We start from the raw sequence: 24,313 nt of genomic DNA, 5'->3' as shown, positions 1-24,313 counted from the left end.
CACTGATTTCAGGACACATTCATAGAGAAAATCAAAGCACATTTTCCTATAGTGATTTTATTTATTTATTTTTTACAACAGCCTTTACAAACAGGCATTGGTACTTACCTTACACATTTATTTATGTTGAGATGAATTTTTTTTTCTGTCTGAAGAAAATAAAAAACATCAGTTAATATCCCCAAGTCCAAAGCTTTAATATGGCATACATAGGGGTGGAATAGCTGGGCACAAGCTGCAGGAAGTGCTGGAGCCTGAACTCTCCAGCCAGCAGCCACTCTTTCCTGTGTTCTCCCAGGATGTGCAGTACTCAGACATCGACTACATGGAGAGGCAGCTGGACTTCACCCTCAGCCCCAAGTTCTCTGGGTTTCCAGCCCTGATCAATCGCATGAAGGAAGCTGGGATGCGGGTCATCCTCATTCTGGTTAGTCCATTGTGAATGTGTATGCTGTGCTTGGCACAATGGATAAGATTGTGTGCGGATTGCTTAGAATGTCTGTCTTTCCACTTCTTGGAGAGAAACAGAAGTCAGTTTCTAAAAGTGTATTTCATGAGAGTCACAGAAACGCTACAGTGAAATTCCATCTGGGAACTTCCATTTCTTTTTTTAAAGCATCTTCTGTCTTAATTTTCCACCTGCCTTGTGCTCTGATTTCAGGACCCAGCCATTTCTGGCAATGAGACACAGAAGTATCCTGCCTTCGAACGGGGTATAGAGAAGGACGTCTTCATCCGATATCCCAATGGTGGAGACATTGTCTGGGGAAAGGTATGAGCTCTGTGTTGATCCAGCCAGACTCACACAGGGCCAGAGCCACTGTTAGCAGTCTGTGGAAATGTTGATTTTGGGGCCTGTTATGTGTCGTTCCCAAAGATGTAGTTTTCTTACATTTTTAATTTTTACGTTTTGGGTTTTCAGTTAACATCTGCTGAATTTATCTTCCTTTCAGAAGATTCTCTCAGGCAACTATTAGCCCTAGAGCCTTGGCTTATAGTTCCTTAAGAAATTATTTGTATGAATATTTGTTGAGGACATGTTTGTCAAGTCTTTTCTCTCCATAGGTCTGGCCTGATTACCCTGGTGTTGAAGTGAACTCCTCTCTAGACTGGGACACTCAAGTGCAGGTAAAAGGCACTCTGTGGATGCTGCATGTGGTCAGGGTTTCCAGGAAGAGGCAGCCATGTCTAGGACATTAGATGTGTCTGCACAGGGGGCAGAGACGTGTGAGAAAGAACCACGTAGGAGTCATGCTCCTCCTGTCAGTCTGAGATAAATTGTTTTATGGTTATCTATGTTTTACTTCAAGTTGTGATGTTGGTATTGTTGACCATAGGGTTGAAGATACAATGTGTTCAGTTTTCCTGCCCATAGTTTCCTATGTCACAATGGCAATTTCAAATGCAAAGCTGTCAGTTCCTGACGGCTGTGAACTCAGAACTGGATGCTAGCCTTGACAGCTCCCAGCCTTTGTCCTCAGTTATGGGATCCTTTTCTCCATGTATGTTTGTGTTCACGCACAGGCTGCTCCATGTCCACACGTTACTCCGGCACCGCCCTTCCATCCTGCACTGGGCCTCTCGACTTTCCTTTTCCTTTTAGTTCCTAGTATCTCATATTATTGATTTGCTTTCTTCTGTGAACAGACTTTTCCAGTTAATGGGACCACGTAGCCTAGGTTTCTGCCCTATGTTCTTCTCTTCTTCATTTGCTTCTGTGTTTTGCATGAATAAATTTATTGACACACTGGCCGAAGAAGCATCAGACCCTCCTCTTCCTAAGATGTTTATCCAAAGCACTGAGTCAGCCTGTTTATTTTTCTGAGTTTTCTGATACACCTGTGAGCAGTGTGTACACTGTTGGGAGGTAGCTGCTCTTGGTCTTCAGTGTTTGCTGGACCTTTAACTCTTCCTTAACAAGGGTCATAACTGAGGGACTGGAATTGTACTGGTGTGTGCTAGTGTACAGGAAATGTGGGATGGATGAACTGATGATGAAGCTGGCCTATATGTGGTTTGTAAGGAACAGTTAATATCTAGAAACCCTGTTAGATGCAAGAATATATCAGTTAAGGCATCATTCTGGACACAAGCACAGAGTTTCGAATTTAGGATTTAACCATACAAAGCCCAGGATCTTCCTGAGCAGCCAATTCCATACAATGCTGCTGGATTCCAAATTCTGGGAAACTATATTATTTGTGCTTTTGATCTTTACTCTTAAATCTTTTTCTACAAAGTCAAGTATGTTTTATTTCGTAGGTTCTATTCAGACAATCACTCCACAACTGTAGAGCTATAAGAATCCATTCAGTTCTTAGTATGTGCCTCCTTCCTGTATGAGATATTCATTTACAATAAATTATATTTTAACTTGACAGAGATACCGAGCTTATGTAGCCTTCCCAGACTTTTTCCGTAATTCAACTGCTGAGTGGTGGAAGAAAGAGATTCAAGAACTCCATACAAACACAGATAATCTAGGAAAGAGCTTGAAGTTTGATGGCCTGTGGATTGTAAGTGTTATGGATCTGTCTCTGCATACATGAGTATGGGTGTGTTTGTGTGTATATGTGCTGTTTTTAGCATGTGGAACCAAATCATTGGGCAAGGTGATAATAATTTCCAGTAAAAGGTTTCAGACCTAGCAAAGTGCTGATCATAGTAGAATCCAATTTAGAATTGTCCTCAGCATAGTGCATGGGTACCTGTCTGAAGTTCCTGATGTGAAACCTCCACAACAAGTACTGGGAATTTCTTAAACAATTGTTTGTCTTAATGGAAAAAGTGAAATAATATAGCCAGTTATGTTCCCGTTATTTGTTGTTTCTAGCCTGTGCTTTCCCAGTGTTTCGTCATTCTCCTCTGTGCAGTGTCTATAGGGATGCTAGATATTGAATGTGTGACCACTTCTTTGTTCCTACATTGAGAGAACTTAAGTGTCTTTAAAAATAACCCATATTCTTGCTATTTTTAGGATATGAATGAACCTTCCAGCTTTGTCAATGGGGCAGTTCCTTCTGGCTGCAGCGATGCTACTCTGAACCGCCCTCCCTACATGCCACGTGAGGACCGTGGGATCTCTTCACTTGATGCACAGGGATGGGAGGAGATGAGCTCAGCATCTTGGGGTTTCCCTGACTATCAAAGACACCTCCTCACCATTGTGGTTTAATAGGGTCTATGTGAAAAGTACATCATATTATTCAACTGGGAACATTTCTTGAATTTGTCCAGAAATCACTCAACCGTGATAATGTCTCTGTGGTATGATGACTTACAGAATTTCTTTTTCCACCAACATGTAAAGTGAAGTGGATTCCCCTTTTCATGGAGCTGGTAGACTTTAGAGTCATGCACATTTAGTTCCATGTACTACGCCCTTTCTGAGTTGTGTGACCTTCCAGAGATATTACAAAATCAATGTGTCCTAAAGTATAACAGGCATACAACACTATCCATTCACAGAAATATGATAAGAAGGATATGAAATAACTTCTGTATTAAAGGGTTATGGGACTGGAAGTGTGGATCAGCAGTTAAGAGTGATTGCCATTCTAACTGAGAACTCAGATAGGAGACTCAAAATCACTGGTAACTCCAACTCGAGAGTATTGGATATCTTCTTCTGTTTTTCTGGTTGCGGCAAGCAGCCTCTCTCTCTCTCTCTCTCTCTCTCTCTCTCTCTCTCTCTCTCTCTCTCTCTCTCCCCCTCCCTCTTCTCCTGTCCCCCCCCCTTTCTCCCTCTCTCTCTCTATCCCTCTTTTTCTCTCCCTCCCCCTCCTCTCTCTCTCTCTCTCTCTCACAAATAAATAAAAGTAAATCTCTTAAGGAAACTTGTACAAGAACCTGCCCCATAGTGAGTACTTGGAAACCTGTATCTTCCCCCACTTCTATTTTCTTCAGAAAAGTTGCTTGTTCTTATGCTCATGGGAAAAGGAGTGGGATCCAGGCAGAGGTCTTTAGTCTTAGCATCTTCTAAAAAGAAGTCAAGAATTGAGGGTCAAGGCTGATCTTCACTGAAGTTTCATTATTTTTCTCAGATTTGGAAGCTAGGGACAGGGGTCTGAGCAGCAAGACCCTGTGCATGGAAAGCGAGCAGATCCTTCCAGATGGCTCCCGGGTGCGGCACTATGATGTGCACAACCTGTACGGGTGGTCCCAGACCAGACCCACCTACGAGTGAGTGATCCTCTGCTTTCTCCAGTTGGTACTGCTTTTGTGATGGGTATTGGAGCTTCTCTACTTTTGCATGTATTTCCCCATCGCCAGGGGTAGATACATTGTAATTTTAATAACCATGTAACAGTTTTTATTTGTTAACCAACCTCTCCAAAATTACGGAGCCAGCCTTGTGAGGAAATCAGTAGTCCTCTTGAGCATACCCACAGGCACCCTAGTCTTTCTGCAGTGTTTCTAGTATTGTGATACCATTAGTTGCAAAAGGAAAAGGATAACTGATGGCTAGAAACCTCGCTCCTTTACATTGAAAATGAGTCATCTTTTTAGCTGTTTTTTTTTTTTTTGATTACTCATGATGGGCACTAAGTTGGTATTTTCTTGAAGTAGCTAGGTCTACTCACTATGTGAGATAAAAGAAAAATAATCTTCAAATACGGAATGTCTGGGTAAATAAACAGTCAGATTCTGTGACTCTTTACTCTTTGGGAACAAACCAATGAGTCATCACATGGAGAAATACTTGAAAACAGCTGTGTAAAGGTTTTATCACCACCATTATCCATGTTAACCACCCGGACCTCCTCTAAAGGGTCATTTCTATATTTCTTCAAGTCATTCAAGACAGATTTGTCATGATGTCCTAAGAGCAAGGGCTCTGGGGAAGAAGATCTGTTGACTTCCTTCCCCTGTCCTGCCTTTAATCTTCCTCCTTGTTTCCCCACCCAGAGCTGTTCAGGAGGTGACAGGAGAGAGAGGGATCGTCATCACCCGCTCCACATTCCCCACTTCTGGACGATGGGCAGGACACTGGCTGGGAGACAACACAGCTGCCTGGGACCAGCTGAAGAAATCCATCATTGGTGTGTGGGTTGTGCCCATGGTTTTCTGCTGGCTGTGGGTGGACTGGGGAGTGAGTAGGACCCTTGGTGTAGGGGGCTTAGAAGGCAGAGAATGATGCCTGTCCTGACCCTGCTGCATCTCTCCTTGCAGGCATGATGGAGTTCAGTCTCTTTGGCATCTCCTATGTAAGTGCTCTTGCATGCTCCTCCTCCCTAGGAAGATGGCAGCATCCCCCAGAAAGCACCAAGAGCTGACTTTGCTCCTTGTTGTTTCAGACAGGAGCAGACATCTGTGGGTTCTTTCAAGATGCTGAGTATGAGATGTGTGTTCGCTGGATGCAGCTGGGCGCCTTTTACCCCTTCTCCAGGAACCACAACACCATTGGGACCAAGGTGGGATGTCAGCTTCCTCACCTCTGTTAAGTCACTGGAAATGCTCCCTCGGCTGTTGAGAGCAATTCTGCTGCCTGTGTTTCCCAGAGAAAACTGCAAAACCATCAGTTCTCTTCCTATATACCATAGTATTAATATTGCTTTCATGACTTTTCCCTTAGGGAATATTTTCTATTATATCTGATGAAGAATATCTTATGATTTTTTTCTGTTAGAATTTTGCTGATATTTACCAGTTAATTAAGAATATTCTAGGAGTCCTATTCATCATTTTCTACAGTTTATGCTGTCTTAGTTATATGATATGCAGTTTAAATAGGCCTTAAGTGACCTTGTATTATTTAGTTGTCTCTGGTGGACTTTGAACACTTTTCTTCTGCTGCTTTAGAGACAAGACCCTGTTGCCTGGAATTCAACCTTTGAGGACATTTCCAGAAGTGTGCTAGAGACCAGATACACCCTGTTGCCGTATCTCTACACCTTGATGTACAAGGCCCACACGGAGGGCAGCACAGTTGTGAGGCCTCTTCTCCATGAGTGAGTGTTGAGGTGGATTTCTGATGAACGGTGGGAAATGTATTTAACCTGTAAGGTGGGAATACTGTCGTGGTAGGGAACATGCATTATCAGTTCTTTTGTGTTTTGCTTGCCACAAGTATTGAATGAAAATTCCCCTACATAATTAAAAAAATTAGATAAGACCCAACATTCCATAGCATTATTTTTGTTCATGTCACCTTCTTACTTTTAGTTTGTTATATATTTCTACACCATCATTTGTTTCCGGTCACCTCCATGAGCATTTCAGTAAAGATTTTAAGAGCAAAAAGCATTTTTGCATTGAAATGTGTGATGATAAAAATGGTTTGTCCACAAGCACATTTCTGGACAGTTTTGGAAGGATGCCATGTGGGAATGTGTGGGGAGTTTAATCCCCATCATCTTGTGCAGAGAGTGCAGGGCACAGAGGACACATAGGAGTTCTAATATGGGTCTTACCTCATTCATTTCTTCAGGGCAGTAAGCCAAAACCCTCTTTGTATCTGATCGTGACACTTTCAATTCCCTTTGTAGGTTTGTGTCAGACAGTAAGACGTGGAATATAGACAGACAGTTCCTGCTGGGTCCAGCCTTCCTGGTCAGCCCTGTGCTGGAGCCTGTAAGTATGGAGACCTCTGAGAATTGGAGGGTCCCAATTGGTAGACTGAGGGAATATGGAGAAGGGACTCTGATGTGTGGCAGATCTGGAGACAGAATTTCTTATTCTACATTCATCTCTTATGGTCCTTCAGCATAGGATTCTGTGTCCTGGGTTTTATACACCCAAATCCTCCTTGTATTATCCCAGTAATTCCAGTTCACAGAAATGTCAAGGCAAAAATAGCTTTATAGTTTATTTGAACATATGATTTTTTTCATTGGTTAAAATGAAATGTATAGGGTCAGGTGTAGGAAGTAGTGTAAAGATTCTTTATAGCCTCTGTTATTTTTAACTGAATTGTTCAGAACTGCTTGCAGCAGCATATGTCACTTTGTGGCTGCTGGTAACTAGCTCTTTGCTTCTTTCTGTATGTGTTTGTATGTCTTCTGTTCCTAGATGAGCACTTAACTAAACACAAGGTTAATTAAGTCATCTTCAAATTTTTTTGAACCTGCAAGACATTTTTTTTTTCTTCTTCTCTAAGGTACTGTTTTTTCTTAGGCAGTTTAAACCCTTGGAAACTTGAGAAGAAAGTAGGGGTTCTCAGCCTTGGTGATCTTTAGGAAGTTGAGGCACACGTATCCCAAGTCCAGCTCTGTTCTTTTAGGCAAGGGTACATTGTAGGCTGCCTACTCTGTCTCCAAATGCCCACACCTGGTCTGTGTTTAATTTCAGAATGTTCGAAGCATTAGCGCATATTTCCCCACAGCCCTCTGGTATGACTACTATACGGTAAGTTCCCTAAATATTCATATAACCTGGTGGCGTTAGGGTTCAAAGTCTCTGGGTATGACAGACTCAGACACTGGAAATCACCTGCTGTGGTCTAGCATGGGTCACTCAGTCCTTGTAAGCTACATTCTCACTTCCTGTTCCGATCAGACAAGTCCCAGCCACTCCTTTAGAGAAGTGCTGTGAGGTGACATGCAGGTCCGGTGCCTGGTGTGTTGTGACCGCGCCTCTCCTTATGTCACTGTTAGCCATGCGGTGAAAACTTTGACGGGCCATTTCCTGATGGTGAAGACATTGACGGGTCTTTTCCGGACACCAGGGAGCACTTAAGGGAGTAGTGTTCGATTGCGTTTGTGTGAGTGCGCCCTCACAAACACCCTTTCCCCTATGTATTTAAGTGTCTGCTGTTCTCACACAGATGCTAAAGAACCGTTCCCTGTGATCAGCTAAGACAGTGAGAGATTGTGCTGTCGATGAAAAGCAAAGATCCAAAAAGAATGTGAAATCACTTATTCAAGGCCGAGTGTGAGTGACTCTGGCCTGGGACCAGGGATCCAAGTTTCCCCAAATGACACGCTGTGCTGTGGAAGCAGATACATGAACTTTTGTAATCATATAGCAACAGAAAGCTGTAAGTCAGTATAGCTATCAAATTAATTGTGATCCTAGTGCTGGAGAGGCAGAGGAAGAGGATCCAGCCGGTCTAGCCAATCAGCAGCTCCAGGTTCAGTGACAGACCTCGTCTAAAAATAAGCAAACAAATAAACAAGGTGGAGAGAATGGTGATGAGAGCGATCTGGCCTATGTATGTGTGCATGTGTGTGCACATGCATACACATACAGAGACAGACACTAATGTGCATGGACATGTTTATATACAACCATGTCCACATATGAACACATATACATACAAACTCTCACAGAGACACATGCACTCAAACACACACCCACATTAATCACATGTACACATTCATACACAACAGTGATTCTCAACTTATGGGTCATGATTCCTTTTAGGTCAAATGACCCTTTTACAGAAGTCGCATATTGGATATCCTGCATACCAGATATTTATGTTATGATTCACAAAAGTAGCAAAATTACAGTTATGAAGTAGCAATGAAAATAATTTTATAGTTGAGGGCCACCACAACATGAGGAATGATATTAAAGAGTCACAGCATTAGGAAGGTTGGTATACAGCCATGTATGGGTATGCACACATATGAACATGTATAGACAACACATACACACACATTCTATAGGATAACATCACAGAAAAGAAGGTTCTAACCTAATTGTTAATAGTACCTGCACTGTCAGACATACATTAGAGCTCAAATGAGCAGCAAACACATGCCCTCATTCCTAACTCAGAAGTTATATTCAATTGACAACCATTTTCAAATGAAAAACTAGTTTTCTTCAAGGGGGACCCACTGGGAAAACAAATTACTCTTAAGAGCAGATTGCATGCCTCCATGCAGTAGATAGCCAACAGAAAACAAACTCCACAGCATCTCTGGAGGTTCTGTGTCTCACAATGTCATATCAGTTTTTTCATTATTACTTATATATATGCATCTATGTATGTTTGTTTGTACATGTGTGTATATATTTATTACCATACAGATTTAGAATATATATTATGGCTTCTGGTTTTTGTGCTTTTATGGAATTCCCGAGTGTGTGAAAGAATGTTACTCTTCCATCTATAACTGTTTCTTGCACCTTTTCTTGAACTCTTCCTTCTGTATGTTTTGTCTTATTCCCATTTGCTTGTTTTTGCTTTATCCCATCATATTATATTATTATTTTTTAGATGACTTTTTTCCCCTAAGGATAGAAAGAGGGTAGATCTAGATAGGAGAAGAGGTAGGGAGGAACTGGGAGGAGTAGAGAGATAAGAAACCTTAATCAGGATATATTCTTTTTTTTTTTTTTTTTTTTTTTTTTTTTTTTTTTTTTTTTTTGGTTTTTCGAGACAGGGTTTCTCTGTGGTTTTGGAGCCTGTCCTGGAACTAGCTCTTGTAGACCAGGCTTGTCTCGAACTCACAGAGATCCGCCTGCCTTTGCCTCCCAAGTGCTGGGATTAAAGGCGTGTGCCACCACCGCCCGGCTTAATCAGGATATATTGTATGAAAAAATCTATTTTCGATAAAAGAAACAATGCAAAAAGTGGACTTTGAAGCCCTGCTGTGGTTGAGAAAATGTGGAAGGACTGTAGGTTATGACTCAGATGAGAACATCATTCACAGGAAGCCAGCGAAGGTATTAAGTGTAAGACAGAATATCAGTTCAAGATAATGATATGTAAATGAGTCTGATCATACTGATCATTGCAATGGAGCATATATCAAAGACGTTAGGAGCTTGGCAGGGTGGGAGGAAGAACAGCACATCTGTAGTCAACAAGAAATAAATGCAGATATTGTCCAGTGTCATCTCCAAGTACTCTGTGCCTTAGCAGCAGGTTGTAGGGTGAGGGTATTTGGGATTTATATGTGATCCTACCTAGGCCAGGGACTCTCCTGGAGACCTAGAGAGGCACGGCCAGACTTCATACAGCAGCAGGTGAATGAACACGGTACGAGAGCGGGTATGTGATGAATGGTGATGACCTGACAGCAGGTTTGGGGATGCAGGTGGGATGTACTGCATCCACTCATCATTTCTTCTCCTTTGGATGCCAGGGTGAAGCTGTCAATTCAACAGGAGCGTGGAGGACCTTACCAGCCCCTCTTGAGCACATCAATCTTCACATCCGTGGAGGCTACATCCTGCCATGGCAACAACCTGCCCTGAACACTCACTTAAGGTGAATAAGGAGCGTGTGGCTCTGGGTTGCACATCTTTGAACTCATTCTGTTGTCATGAGAGTCACCTATCTCTCCAGTATCAGCCTTAAGGCCAAAAGCCATTTAATTGAGCTTACATTCTCTACATTTGGTATTTTGTCCACTTCTACCAGCAGGCTTCTGTTGACCCCAAGATGCTGACACAATAGGCACGGCGTGGAGAGGGGATACTTGGTCTCTGTGTGCATTGTTGTTGTCAGGGGTCTCTATACTCTGCTCTTGGGGTTGCTGCAATCTCTACCTTAAGTTCTCTTGACAGAGAACAGACCCCTGCTGGACTTGGAAAGACTTTCCTCCTGGTCTCCTTCCTCACCTTAGTGTTGAGGGTAAATTGACAGTTGGGGTAGTCAGCACCCCTGGCTTTCCCAGGGCTATAGACATTTTTACATTGTAAGTCTCATTACTTGAGAAAATCCAATTCTGAGCAATCTCTCTTGGTACTCTCCCTACCTGACTTGGCCCGGTGACCTATCCATAGCTGTCTGTTCTTGCTTCACACTGTATCTGATCTAGATTTGGGTTCCATTCACTATGCTTTTACAAACCCAGTTTCATATCAATAATTGAGCAGTTTTCTTCCTTTTTAATTAATCACTGGACTTTAACAACACAAGCTCAAGTCTCTCCCACTCTTCCCAAATGACTGACTTTTTCTCATCTTTGTTTATACAGTTATAATTCTGTCTCTACAGAAGAGTTACTTGTTGCCATCCTCATAGGCTTCAACATTTAGCCCCAGTAGACAGGGATTTTTCAGGAGGCTTAAAATCTTCCTTGAACCTCCCTCACTTTCTTAGTATTTCAACTTGTAGACTTTGATGAAAGCATGACGAAATCCAACCACCGTTTTCCCTCCTCCCTTCTCCTCGATCAAATAACTCCAGTTCTGGGTCACTTTGTATACTGCTAACAAATTTCTGATTCAAATATTAAAATTGTGTTGCTTTCTAACTCGACCTCTGAACCCCTTTAAGAATAGGATGCCCACAGTCTACCGAAATGTGATTCCAAGTTGACTTTGACACCTCTATCTTTTTCAATGTGTTAAGAGTAGAGCTGACTTTCCATGCCCCAAACATGCTGTTGCCCCATCACAGTTGGTTGACCTTGAGTTTCTATTACACTTGGCCTAAGGATCAGGGTGTGGAACACACTAGCTAGGCAAGTAAGCGCTTTCCCACTGTGTGACCTCAGGACATCCTTATTCCATTTACCTCCAGTTTTCTAACTACTCATTTCTCATCATTGACACATATAGTTTGTAAGCTAATTCAAATCACTGAGATTCTTTCACTGGAGTAGGATATCTAAAATGCCCTGGGTTGTAGCACCATTGTCTAAAATTTCTTCCTCTCTAAAAACATATATTGTGAATAGAATTTCAGTTTAATGGTAACTACAACAGCAGTTCAAAAGTTACAAAGCTTAAATGCTTGCACTTTTTATAGATGTTTAAAGCACTTTATCTTATAAGTTATTATTGGGGGATACACTTCTCCTTCTGCCCCTAAAGCAAAGGAGTCACTCGTGACTGACTCATATTGTTCTCAGTTGAAATTTGGTGCAAATGTTTGGCAAAATTCATTGAACCCTAAGGACTAATGCCTTGTGTAAATCTTGTTCCCCACAGCCGGAAGAACCCTCTTGGTCTTCTCATTGCTCTGGATGAAAACAAAGAAGCAAGAGGAGAGCTGTTCTGGGATGATGGGCAGTCAAAGGGTGAGTGCTGCGAGAGGGCATGACCATTGTAGGACTGAGTGTCTGACTCTGTCCCTTCACCCCTGCTGGCCAATCAGCTGTGCCTGAAATATCACTGGACATTTTAGAGCATCCTCCCTGAGAAAACATGGGCTTCTCTTTGTACTAGTCAGAGGCCATGAGAGATGAACCCTAATTGGAGGGAGAACAAGTTTACCCCCACCCCCTCTCAATGGTTCTGTTTGCGAGGCTCTCCCTTTTATTAACAGACTCTCAAGGACAGAGTTCCATGACTTATGCTTTATTAATCTGAAGTTTAAATGACCCCCAAACCCTGGAGAACAAGTGTTGGTGATGTAAAAGTCATACTCAATGCCATTATGAGTCAATGAACACACACATTCCTGGTGTCTGTGCTTCAAGCTGCACTGTACTATGCATCAGTTGCTGTATAGGAATGATGTTGTGGCCTTAGCTTAGGAAATAGATACCCAGGGAAAGCCTGCTTTAAAGCATCTGGAAAGATCTTTGCAGGGTTATGGCAGTGAGGGGAAAGCAAAGCAATGGCTTGGACTTGTACAGATTGTTCATAATTTAGTCATTCTCAAGATACAGTTTTAAACATCTTAATGTTATTTAAAAATAATGAATTGACAAAGATTGAACTAGGTGAGGTCTTCAACAATTCATTGTTTACTGAGTACCATCAATATGATGTGAAGACATCCATTGTCAAGCATACCAGAATATGCTCTTAGAAATCAATGTTTCTCCTATTGAACAACTTCTGTATTCCCCTGCCCCTTGGCAACCGCAGTTCCATGCACTGCTTTTCTTTTTTTTTTTTTTACAAATTGACATATAAATGTGGCAGCTGAGTGCTTCTCTTTGTGTCTAGCTTCCCTCACTTGTACGATGTGTCTTAGGCTCATGCAACGTCACATGCTGTATTACCATGTTCTTACTGAGGGCTCCATGGTATACATGTTTTGCCATTTCTTTTCGCACCATCTCTTCATGGGTGTCTAGGTACTCTCCACATCTTCACTGTTGTGAAATGTGAGCTAGACTTCAAGCTAAGCAATGAGCACAAGTCTCCTAGGAAAACAAAAGGGAAAATATTCTTTGACATTGATCTTTATAGACAAATCAGTGATAGGCCCTACATAAACCTTGACATCTTCTGTATGGAAAAAGGAAACACTGATAATTTGCAAAGGCAACCTACAGAGTAGGAGAAAATGGTGCAAATTATGTATTTGACAAAAAGTCAATGTGAATATACAAAAAATACTCTTAAAACTGACAGCAAGTGAATACACAGTGTGATTTTAAACTAGGAAAACTGTCTCAATAGATGTCTTCTTCAGAGAAGACAGTCACACATAGACACGTATAGCCAACAGGTACATGAGAAAATGCTGAGCACTAGCAATAAGTTCAGGTTTAAATAAAACATCATAATGAGGTATCATCCCATCTTTTAGTATGGTGTATTAACTCTAACATGTGTTACTGCAGGTGCAGGAACCCAGGGGAACTATTAACAGCATTTGGTAGAAATGTAAGTCAGTCTAGCCAGTGTACAAAAAGAAAAGTTTTTCAAAAAGTTAAAAATAAAATGACTTTATGATACAATCACCTGACTTCTGTATACACACACATATGTGTGTTTATGAAATGAGCTTCCCAAAGAGAATGTGCACTTCATGTGCATTGCAGCATTACTGCCACCAGGGAAGATGCACAAACAGCCTGGATGCACTGATGGATAAATGAATGAAGAGGTGGTGTTACTAGATTTAGTGAAACATTAATCTATTATAAAAGACATGCTCCTTTGATTTTCCAAATCAGCTGTCAACTTTAAGGATAGGAGATAAAATATGGCCTTCTGTAGTGACCAGGCCAGGCTGACTCATCTCTCTTTTGTTTTCAGATCTCACAACCAATAATGTTCTATGTAAATTTTCAACCACTAAAGTAAGTAGACTATTTTTAATAATAGGAAGTGTGGCCTTTTGTCTGACCATTAGCTTGTGTATGTGTGTGACTACATTTTCAAGATTACCTATGGATGAGCACATCACCATTTATGACTTAATTCCCAGTAATTTCATCATTTGTGTTATTGAAAGGAAGCAGTAATATTCATAAATCAAAGCAAGTCGTAATTTTAATAGAATTGTCTAATACAGTTAGTGTCTTCATTTTCATTTTTTTCACCTAAACATTCATTAGTAGAAAAGGCTCAGAGGCTTTCATAGAAGCCGAACATCAGGTCAAGAACGGGATGTCTGGTCTAGGATGGGGCATCTGGTCTAGGATGGGGCATCTGGTCAAGAACGGGACATCTGGTCTAGAATGGGGCATCTGGTCTAGGATGGGACATTTGGTCTAGAACGGGGCATCTGGTATAGGAAGGGGCATCTGGTCTAGGATGGGGCATCTGGTCTAGGATGGGGCATTGGTCTAGGATGGGGTAACTTGTCTAGGATGGGGTAACTGGTCTAGGATGGGGCATCTGGTCTAGGATGGGACATCTGGCTTAGGCTAGGTCATCTGATCTAGAATGGGGTAACTGGTCTAGCATGGGGCATCTGTCTTAGGCTAGGTCATATGGTCTAGGATGGGGCATCTGCCTTAGTATAGGGCATTTGAAGACCTAGAGAAACTCAGCCCGTTCATTTGTGCATAATTCTGCTTGATGTATTTCAGAACCACTTGGACGTGACTGCTGTAGAATCAACCTATGAAAACCCTGATAAATTAGCATTTCAGGAGATTAAAATTTTTGGAACACAGGTGCTTCACAATGTTATCGTGAAACACAATGGTGTTATAACACAGATGTCTCCTCAAGTCACTTATGATCCTAACATGAAGGTAAGTCTTTGGTTCTTTGAGACTTTTCAGATTGGCATGATGCTGATTCTTCTTGCCAAAGTCGCTGGGGTTCTCAAAGGATGACAGCACCTCTGAGACTTGGTGGGAAGGTCAGACTAGGGGGAGCTATGATGACTTTTGGGAGATCGTCTGAGCTGGAATGAGTAAAGGCAAGGGTGAGTGGGGCAAGGGTGATAAGGGCAAATGGTTTTGTTAGGTTTTGTGTTTTTGTCTCTCAAGAGTCCTGCTTCTTACTAACTTTATTATCATATGTAGACACATATTATATATATAAATACATATTATACACAAACAAGCCACCATTTGTTTGTGTGTGTTATATATATGCACACACACCACACACACATGCACACAGGTACACACACACACACACACACACTTACAAATCACATACACAGGAAAGGAAGTAGAGGCCATGTCAGACTTCTGGGGATCTGAGAGCTATGGCCAGTGCTGGGGCCGAATGAGCTAGTTTTTTAAAAATATATTTTAAGTTTTAACTTTGTTGAGATTCTTTCTCCCCATGCTTTCTTCAGTATTGAGACTCTCATTCCAACACACATACACATTCTTACGGCATATTTAAGATAAACAATTTGAAGATCTTACCCAAACATTTGTTCATTGGATTAGATGATAACAAATAATTCTTCACTGGAAAGTAATACAACCTTATCCACCAAATAAAATTATGGTACATTCCTCCATGCCTTCATGTAAGGAGAAACCTTCCCCCAGAAATCTTGAGTGCACATAGTAGAACTACTAGATTGGCATGTATGAAGGAGCTATCAGATTTTGGGAAAATTAGTCAGTTTATACTTCTAGTGTAATGGCATATGTGAAGTTTTGTCTTGATAACATCTATTCAGGATGCAGACACCGTGAAATAAAGTGGTATGTAGTTGGTTTTATATTTGTTGGTGTCCAGAGCTTATTGAAATTGCTAGGTATAGCTTGCTGCTCAGGATTGGAAATAAACCTCTAAAGATGATGTGTCAGGTGACATTCATCAGTTGAATATGACAAGACATCCCCCAAAGGTTAAAAGATCTGACCATTTTATCCTTTTGCTAAAATTAAAATTTTAATTAAAATTAAAAGTTGCTGGCATACAGTTAGCAGCTGAAGGTTGTAAGACTTGAGGTCCTTTTTTCTCTCATGTTTGCAAGTGGTTATCTATCACAATGCCCCTATTCTTGGAGAAAAAAAGGAAAAACAAAATCAGTAAGAAGAAAGGATAGAAAAAAGAGGTTGGCAGAGGTAAAACTGAAGAAGGAAATTCTTGAATGGAGAAAGAAAGACTTGCCCAACGGCTCTCTGTGAACTTGATGCTAGCTTTTCAAAGCCAGAGATATAATTCATAAACGATAATGTAGTCATCACCTGAGAGCTTTGTTCTTCTAAAATGAAATGCAACAGAAGGACACGTGGTTTATGAAAAGGACATCAGGAAGCATGTTCCACAATGGGCGCCAGTTTGCCATAAAAGGAAGTAAAGCCATTCAAGTTGAGATATCAGAATCAGCCAGTCCAAGAACTAAGAATAGCTGCATAGCATCTCCCTGGCAATCCTGTGTCTGTAGCATCAGGGACATTTAGTTCTAACTGGAGATTGGTTTATTCTGGAGGAAACATGCGGTCAGATTTTGGAGGTGCTAAACTTCAAAGGCCATCCTTGATCTAACTGTCAAAGGCCATCCTTGATCTAACTGTCAAAGAGCCTTACAACAGTCCTAGAACTAAAGCCTTGTTATCCATAGTGGAGGGCTGGAATTGGCAGGATGTGAAAGTGTCAGATAGGAAAGAGACTGAGAGAAGCATGTCACCTAAAACAAGTGAAAGGGGTAAAGAAGAGTCAAGTATTAAAAAAAAAAGAGAAAGTGTTGAATATTTAATTTGATGAGCAGAATATCAGAATCTTCCAAGATTTAAGCGGATGGACTTGGATAAACATTAGGAATGAAGGAGATGTGATAATTGTGATAATTTTTCTCACCTCACCAGTTTTCCAGTTGATTAAATTGAGATTCAATAAATTCATTTGGTTTGTCTAAGATCTCATAGAAATGTGGGGATGGGAGCTACATCAGATTCTTTTCTTGTTGCTTTGTTAAAACTCGATGACAAGAGCCACTGGTGGAGGAAACACTTATTCTGGCTCATGGTTCAAAGGTTTGGTCCACGATGGTGGGAAAGTCAAGATGTCAGGAGCTAAGCCTCTGTTGCATCCCATTGGCAAACAGGAAGCAGAGAGCAATGAATGAATACTGCTGCTCTGCCCAGTATCCTAGCTGGGCAATGACACCCCTCTCAGTGGGATGATGTTCCCTAATCTCCCACACGCATGCCCAGAGACCCATGTTCCAAGTGATTCCAGTGCGTGTGAAGTTCGCAATACTAACCATTACAGGAACCTGGGCCTGTGATTGACATTGCATATTCTCTATGTGTCCCTCACTGACAGGAACAGTACTCTGGGGAGTGAAACCCAAGAAGAGAAACTAAATTCTAGAAGAGCAGAAAAGAGTTTTTGTAACAAAATAAAAGGGAGAGATAGATCAGAGAAGGGATGAAAAGGGACAGTCATGGCAACTGTTATTTGCCACAATTTTTATACAATGTGATGAGGAAGATAGTAATGGAGTAAGGGGACTGACATTTCCCTGTCACTGTTGATAGTCCCAGCATCTAATACAAAGTTTTCCTGTAAATGAGTCGTATGCCTTTCACTGTTGAGACTCTGTTCTCATTTCTGCTTAATGTTCTAAAGGTATTTTCAGGTTGTGTAATGACTTTGTTTCTAATGATGAATTTCTTGTGTTTTGTCCACCCCTAAAGGTTGCAATCATCACGGGTATCCAGCTTCTCCTGGGAGAATCCTATACTGTGGAGTGGGATGACAGCATAAGGGACGAAGAAAAGATAGACTGCTATCCAGATCAGCACGGGGCTTCTGAAGCAAACTGCACTGCCCGAGGCTGCATTTGGAAGGTAATCCAGCTGAAGGTGTTAGTGTGCATGGATATCTTATAAATATCATAAGTATATGGGTGTGCTTTTGCATATACATAAACCCGTAGGGAGAAAGAACCTCTTCAGGCATCTAGGGAAGACTGGACCAAAGCTGGGGGTAGGACTGGGATATTTTTAATAAGTGCATTTCTTGAAGACCAACTATTAAATTATCTTACGTATAAAATCACACACATGTGTGCTTGCACACACATATTTTCTTCTTATAAATTGCCTTCTCTAAACTCTTTCTAGGGGGTAACTCCAGATCCCAGCTGATCTCAGATATTGACTTTCTTTTCAGGAAAGCAGCTCTTCTGGGGTCCCTTATTGCTACTTTGTCAATGAGCTGTACTCAGTCAGCAATGTTCAGTATGATTCAAATGAGACCACAGCCAACATCTCCTTGAAGACTTCTCCGTTTAGCAACGCCTTCCCCTCTACCCCTGTGGATAAGCTGCAGGTGCGAGTGATCTACCACAAGAATGACATGCTGCAGTTTAAGGTAAGTGCAGTGTGTGCAGTCAGGTGTGGGCAGGGCCTTTCCAATCCTGTTGCTCTTTGATAGTCAAGGCTACAGAATCTTAAAAGAAGTTTTGTGTTTAAATTTCTACAGTAAAATACACTACATCTTGACCAAACCCAGAGAGAAATAAGACCCTTGGAGAACTGTATTACAGGACATCAGAATTTATTTTCTCACCTATGTCTTTAAATCCATTTCCTCTGGCCTAGATCTATGATCCCAACAACAAACGGTATGAAGTTCCAGTGCCTCTGAACATCCCTGCTGTTCCAGAAAGCACCAATGAAGGCCGTCTCTATGACGTTTTCATCAAGGAGAATCCATTTGGGATTGAAATTCGCAGGAAGAGTACAGGCACTGTAATGTGAGTGGAGTGGACCCTGGTCTGACTCAGATTCCTGCTCTCTTAAACATTCCTCACCAGACAATTATTGTTGCAGACAGCTTGTCTTACTTAAAGTGTCACAGTGCACATGACCAGATCCATGAGGAAGCAATTTCTTCTTGGTCTATTCTTAGGGAACTCCTCAGTATCCTGTGAGTGATTACTAAGGCAGTTGCTGAGGGAATACATCGAGCAAATATTTTAGGACTTCCTTCTGGGTGCAGACAATAAGCACAGGAAGCTAATATGGCTGTAATCATGTTGTATAAGAAAATGGGCTTGACCAAATTACAGGGAGGTCACTCCTGATACTCAATTTGTGGTCTCAATTTGTCTTTCTGAGGCAGAAGTGTCATTTGAAATATAACCGGGATGAGGAAGCACTAAGGTTGTAAGCTTGGAGTTCTGGGTGGGGGAAGACACATTTTGATAGAGGGAAAACAAACAGCATAAAGCACAGCGAAGGAAGTTGGCACGTCAAGAAATAAAACTGGTGAAATCATTGAAGGATGAAAGTTGGAGATAAAGCCGGGGTGGGGGGGGGTAAGTTTGGGAAGAGGAACAGCACCGAAGGCTTGCCGAGAAGTCACCAAAGAATATGAGCAGAGCTGTGCCGTGCTGTGGGATTTCTTCGGTCACAGTTTCGCATGCTTGCAGGAGGAGGGCCCACAAGGAGGAGCAGGTGTGAGTTATAGCAGTTGCTGTGGTGTAACATAAGGTTTAGATTTCCCCCTATAAAGAGGGCCTGAGGAAGGCAGTGATGGGAGGAAGATGAGTGAAGGATGACTGTTGGACCATCAATGGGAGCACTGGTGACTGCTTTATGGAGGTAGATTTGTGCTTCGTTTGGAGGATCATCTAGCTCTGATGGTGTGAGGAGAATCCGGAGCTCTGCTGTCCTCATGAAGGCAGCTGCTAGAAGCCATCAGAGATCTGATTTTCTGTTGCAAATGTCCCTTCTCCTTTTGCAGCTGGGACTCTGGGCTCCTTGGCTTCACCTTCAATGACATGTTCATCCGCATCTCCACCCGCCTGCCCTCCACGTACATCTATGGCTTTGGGGAGACTGAGCACCCAACTTTCAAGATGGACTTGAACTGGCACACGTGGGGCATGTTTTCCAGGGATCAGCCCCCGGGGGTAAGGACCGGGTGTTTGGGTCTGGGTTCTGTCCTTTCTGCCCAAACCATGTGTCTGTAGTTCTCTACAGACTCCATGTGGCTGTTACCTTCTACTCCTAGGCAGATGGACACATTTTTAAGTTCCCCTTTCCTCTCCTACTCTTACTAGAAGAAGCTTAACTCAATGTCGCAATCAAGTTTCTGTTGAGTTTCTTTCTCAAGCACACAGTCCCCTCACCTCTTTTTCCCTGTGTCTCTCAGTACAAGATGAATTCCTATGGTGTCCACCCTTACTACATGGGGCTAGAGGAGGACGGCAATGCCTATGGAGTCCTCCTGCTGAACAGCAACGCCATGGGTAGGACGAACATTATTATATGTCAGTCATTCTTGCTTTGCTTTAGAATGTATTTGACTTGGCTTTATCATAAGCCAAAACTAGCATCTGTGGGTCATAGGTTCTTTTTCCTGCTTAGCACTCATTTTAGTCTATAGACTTATTATTGCCATGTTTATTAAACTTTTATTTGCCAATAATTACAAAAGAAGGTGTAGCCAAACCAAGTGTGTCTCGAATTCCTGGGGATCAGCTGGAGGTAACTGGCTATATTATTTGAATTTACTGTCAAGCTATTGGGTTAGAATACTGCCTCTGGCCGGATGAAGGTGAGAATATTTTTTATGACATATAAAAAAGGGGGCATAGAATCAAGTTCAGGGAATACATACTGTAGCTGTCGATGAAATAAATGTGACTTATAGTGGAATTAGTAGCATTGTATTAGTGGAATTTTCTAGTTTGACAACAATGTTTCATTATGGGAAGCCATGGGAGGTGGCCACTAAGACTCTTAATGCTACTTTGATATTTCTTATGAATTTTATACTGCTATGTAATCGAAGTTATGATAATTAAGAACTTCAGAATTTTAAAGCTTCTAATAAGGCTGATTAAAGGGATGGGATGCTGAGGGCTTTTTGCTCCCCAGTTTTATGTTGTTTTAGTATAGAATGTCTGCCATCCAATGTTCAAAAATGGGAGCAAGAGAAATTAGACTTTTAAGTCTAATCAGGTAACCTGAAGGCTTTTGTCTTCGCGGATATTTTCCTGTGTTTTCAGACGTGACATTCCAGCCCATGCCTGCCCTGACTTACCGCACCACAGGGGGAATTTTGGATTTCTTTGTATTCTTGGGGCCAACTCCCGAGCTTGTCACTCAGCAGTACACAGAGGTAGGAAGCTCATTTGATTGACAGGAAGCTCATTTGATTGACAAGTACTAATGTTAACAGGCTCTCTACTCCCAGTCGTGAGTTCATTAGTGTAATTCTCACGTGGCAATTACAGTTATTGGTTTTCTCAGAAATGGGAATATTATAGAACAGGGGGCAGTGTGATATTCCAACACCATTACAGTACAGCTTCTCTGACCGTCATGGCTTTGCAGGGATACTTGTGGCATTAGTGGTGGTGGTGGTGAGTTTAGTGGTAGTGGGGGGGCATGGTGAGAGAGATAGGAATGAGAATGTTGGTGGTAGAGTTAGTGGCGGTGGTGGAAATCTATTTTAGAGTGATAATGGTGATGGAGGTGATGTTGCATTGATGATTGCAATAGTGATGGTGATGCAGTTGATGAGATGGGAGCGGATGATGTCATTAGCGCTGATGATAACGGTGATATCGGTCAGGGTCCTAATGGTCAGGGAGCAATGCTGATGGTATTTGAGGTAGTGACAGTGTTGTGGTAGATAAGGAAAGGTTAACTATGGTGGTACCCCAAACAAACACCATCAGCTAACTGCCACATGCCAGCCCACTTCACAGACATCAACACATTCACTCCTCATAAAAAACCTTATAAGACAGAAACCACTCTGGTCCCTATTTACAAGAGGGGAAAAAAAGCCATTAACTTTCCCTGTGGCCCACAGCTGCCAGAACTGGAGCGCTTTGCTAACTTAGGGATTTTACCTACGGAGTTTGTGCTCATAACCACTGCATAGGATTTCACTTAAAAGTTAGAGTGAAACAAGATTTTTCAGAATTCCTCAAAAATAAACTATAAGCTGCCACTGTCCCCCCAATTTCTTTCTAGAGTTCAATGTGCTGTGTAGTTTGGAGTGGTCAAATATTCCTCTTCTTTCTGTACAATCCCGCTTCTCCTTAGAAGTACTAATATTTTCTGTCTGTTTTCTAGTTGATTGGTCGGCCTGTGATGGTACCTTACTGGTCCCTGGGATTCCAGCTGTGTCGCTATGGATATGAGAATGATACTGAGATTGCCAGCTTGTATGATGAGATGGTGGCTAAGCGGATCCCCTATGTATGTACATGTCACAGTGTCCTGGCTTTGCAACCTCAGAGCTAAAGAAATCTTTCTCTGTTTGTGAATTTCTGACATTTTCGTGAGGCTCTCTGCAAGTGTATAAAATGCTTAATTACATCACTGAGCCTGGTAATGCTACAGTGCAGGAGGTGGCCATGGTCCCAGGGATCGTAGAGCAGTGGGAACTCAGACAAACCGTGAAGACCTAGTACTGGCTTGAGGAAATCTGTCATAAAGTTCTTTTCATAAGAATCAAAGATTTCTTGAGTATGTTATGCTTGACTAGGGAGCAGTGAAACCAAGTTAGCCAGAGCACTGTTTTTGAGTTCGCGCTGGCTCCCCCTCTCAGGCCCTGAAACACAGCTCTGATAGATGTAGGGTCCTGGTCTCCTCATTTCCAGAGGGAATACAGGTGGAACCAACCTCCCTTTTTGCATATTTAATCTATTTTATCTAGATAATGTTCTTTTCTTTATATTATTTCGTTAAAGCAAAATAGGTCATAAGATACATCATCCAAATGAGAAAATTGTGTCTGATTACACTCCATATTACCTCCCCATAGATACCGCACGGTTTTGCTTTGTTTTTGCATTGATTTCCAGCAGACTTATTGTCCATACTCTATCAGTCCATGGTTTACATTTTCTATGAACAAGAACCACTGATTCCACGGTCAACCTGCTAGGAAATTGCCACAACATCTCCATACAGTTCTTATGTATATTTATGACAGTCCTTACAGATAGAAGTTATCATTCATCTTACTTTTTTTGTAGTTGATGTTGTTGTGAGATTAAATATTATGTTCTACTTTTTGGTGTTGGGTGAAGACACATGAAAAAAAGAAAACAGAAAATATCCCAGAATCCAAACTCATAGTATGACATAGTTAGGTCTGGGAAAGGAGCATTGTCTTCTAGAGCCTGAACTAGTCCCACGAGTAGGCATTGCTTCTTTGTGTCCTCCCAGGACGTGCAGTACTCAGACATCGACTACATGGAGAGGCAGCTGGACTTCACCCTCAGCCCCAAGTTCTCTGGGTTTCCAGACCTGATCAATCGCATGAAGAAAGATGGGATGCGGGTCATCCTCATCCTGGTTAGTCCATTGTGAATGTGTATGCTGTGCTTGGCACAATGGATGGGATTGTGTGGGGATTGACTAGAATGTCTGTCCTTTCCAGCTCTTGGAGAAAAATAGAAGTCAGTTTCTAAAAGTGTATTTCATGAGAGTCACAGAAACGCTACAGTGAAATTCCATCTGGGAACTTCCCTTTCTTTCTTTTTTTTAAGCATCTTCTGTCTTAATTTTCCACCTGCCTTGTGCTCTGATTTCAGGACCCAGCCATTTCTGGCAATGAGACACAGAAGTATCCTGCCTTCGAACGGGGTAGAGAGAAAAACGTCTTCATCCGATATCCCAATGGTGGAGATATTGTCTGGGGAAAGGTATGAGCTCTGTGTTGATCCAGCCAGACTCACACAGGGCCAGAGCCACTGTTAGCAGTCTGTGGAAATGTTGATTTGGGGGTCTGTTATGTGTCGTTCCCAAAGATGTGGTTTTCTTACATTTTTAATTTTTACGTTTTGGGTTTTCAGTTAACATCTGCTGAATTTATTTTCCTTTCAGAAAATTCTCTCGGGCAACTATTAGCCATAGAGCCTTGGCTTATAGTTCCCTAAGAAACTATTTGTATGAATATTTGTTGAGGATATGTTTGTCAAGTCTCTTCTCTCCATAGGTCTGGCCTGATTACCCTGGTGTTGAAGTGAACTCCTCTCTAGACTGGGACACTCAAGTGGAGGTAAAAGGCACTCTGTGGATGCTGGATGTGGTCAGGGTTTCCAGGAAGAGGCAGCCATGTCTAGGACATTAGATGTGTCTGCACAGGGGGCAGAGACGTGTGAGAAAGAACCACGTAGGAGTCATGCTCCTCCTGTCAGTCTGAGATAAATTGTTTTATGGTTATCTATGTTTTACTTCAAGTTGTGATGTTGGTATTGTTGACCATAGGGTTGAAGATACAATGTGTTCAGTTTTCCTGCCCATAGTTTCCTATGTCACAATGGCAATTTCAAATGCAAAGCAGTCAGTTCCTGAGGGCTGTGAACTCAGAACTGGATGTT

The 24,313-nt window shown here is 41.9% G+C and overlaps 1 protein-coding gene across 1 annotated transcript in view; it reads left to right on the top strand.

The window, feature by feature from the left end:
- The window catches only part of Mgam (maltase-glucoamylase), a 142,216-nt gene that overhangs the window by 103,926 nt on the left and 13,977 nt on the right, over positions 1–24,313 (top strand). Inside the window, exons 72-79 of the mRNA XM_057761536.1 lie at positions 18,561–18,715; positions 19,708–19,876; positions 20,119–20,215; positions 20,978–21,090; positions 22,056–22,181; positions 23,157–23,285; positions 23,525–23,635; positions 23,929–23,991. Coding sequence (XP_057617519.1) covers positions 18,561–18,715; positions 19,708–19,876; positions 20,119–20,215; positions 20,978–21,090; positions 22,056–22,181; positions 23,157–23,285; positions 23,525–23,635; positions 23,929–23,991 — 963 coding nt within the window. The remainder of the gene's footprint in view (positions 1–18,560; positions 18,716–19,707; positions 19,877–20,118; positions 20,216–20,977; positions 21,091–22,055; positions 22,182–23,156; positions 23,286–23,524; positions 23,636–23,928; positions 23,992–24,313) is intronic.

Source organism: Chionomys nivalis, chromosome 1, assembly GCF_950005125.1.
Source record: "Chionomys nivalis chromosome 1, mChiNiv1.1, whole genome shotgun sequence".
Lineage (NCBI taxonomy): Eukaryota > Metazoa > Chordata > Mammalia > Rodentia > Cricetidae > Chionomys > Chionomys nivalis.
This window is presented reverse-complemented; position numbering and strand designations above follow the sequence as displayed.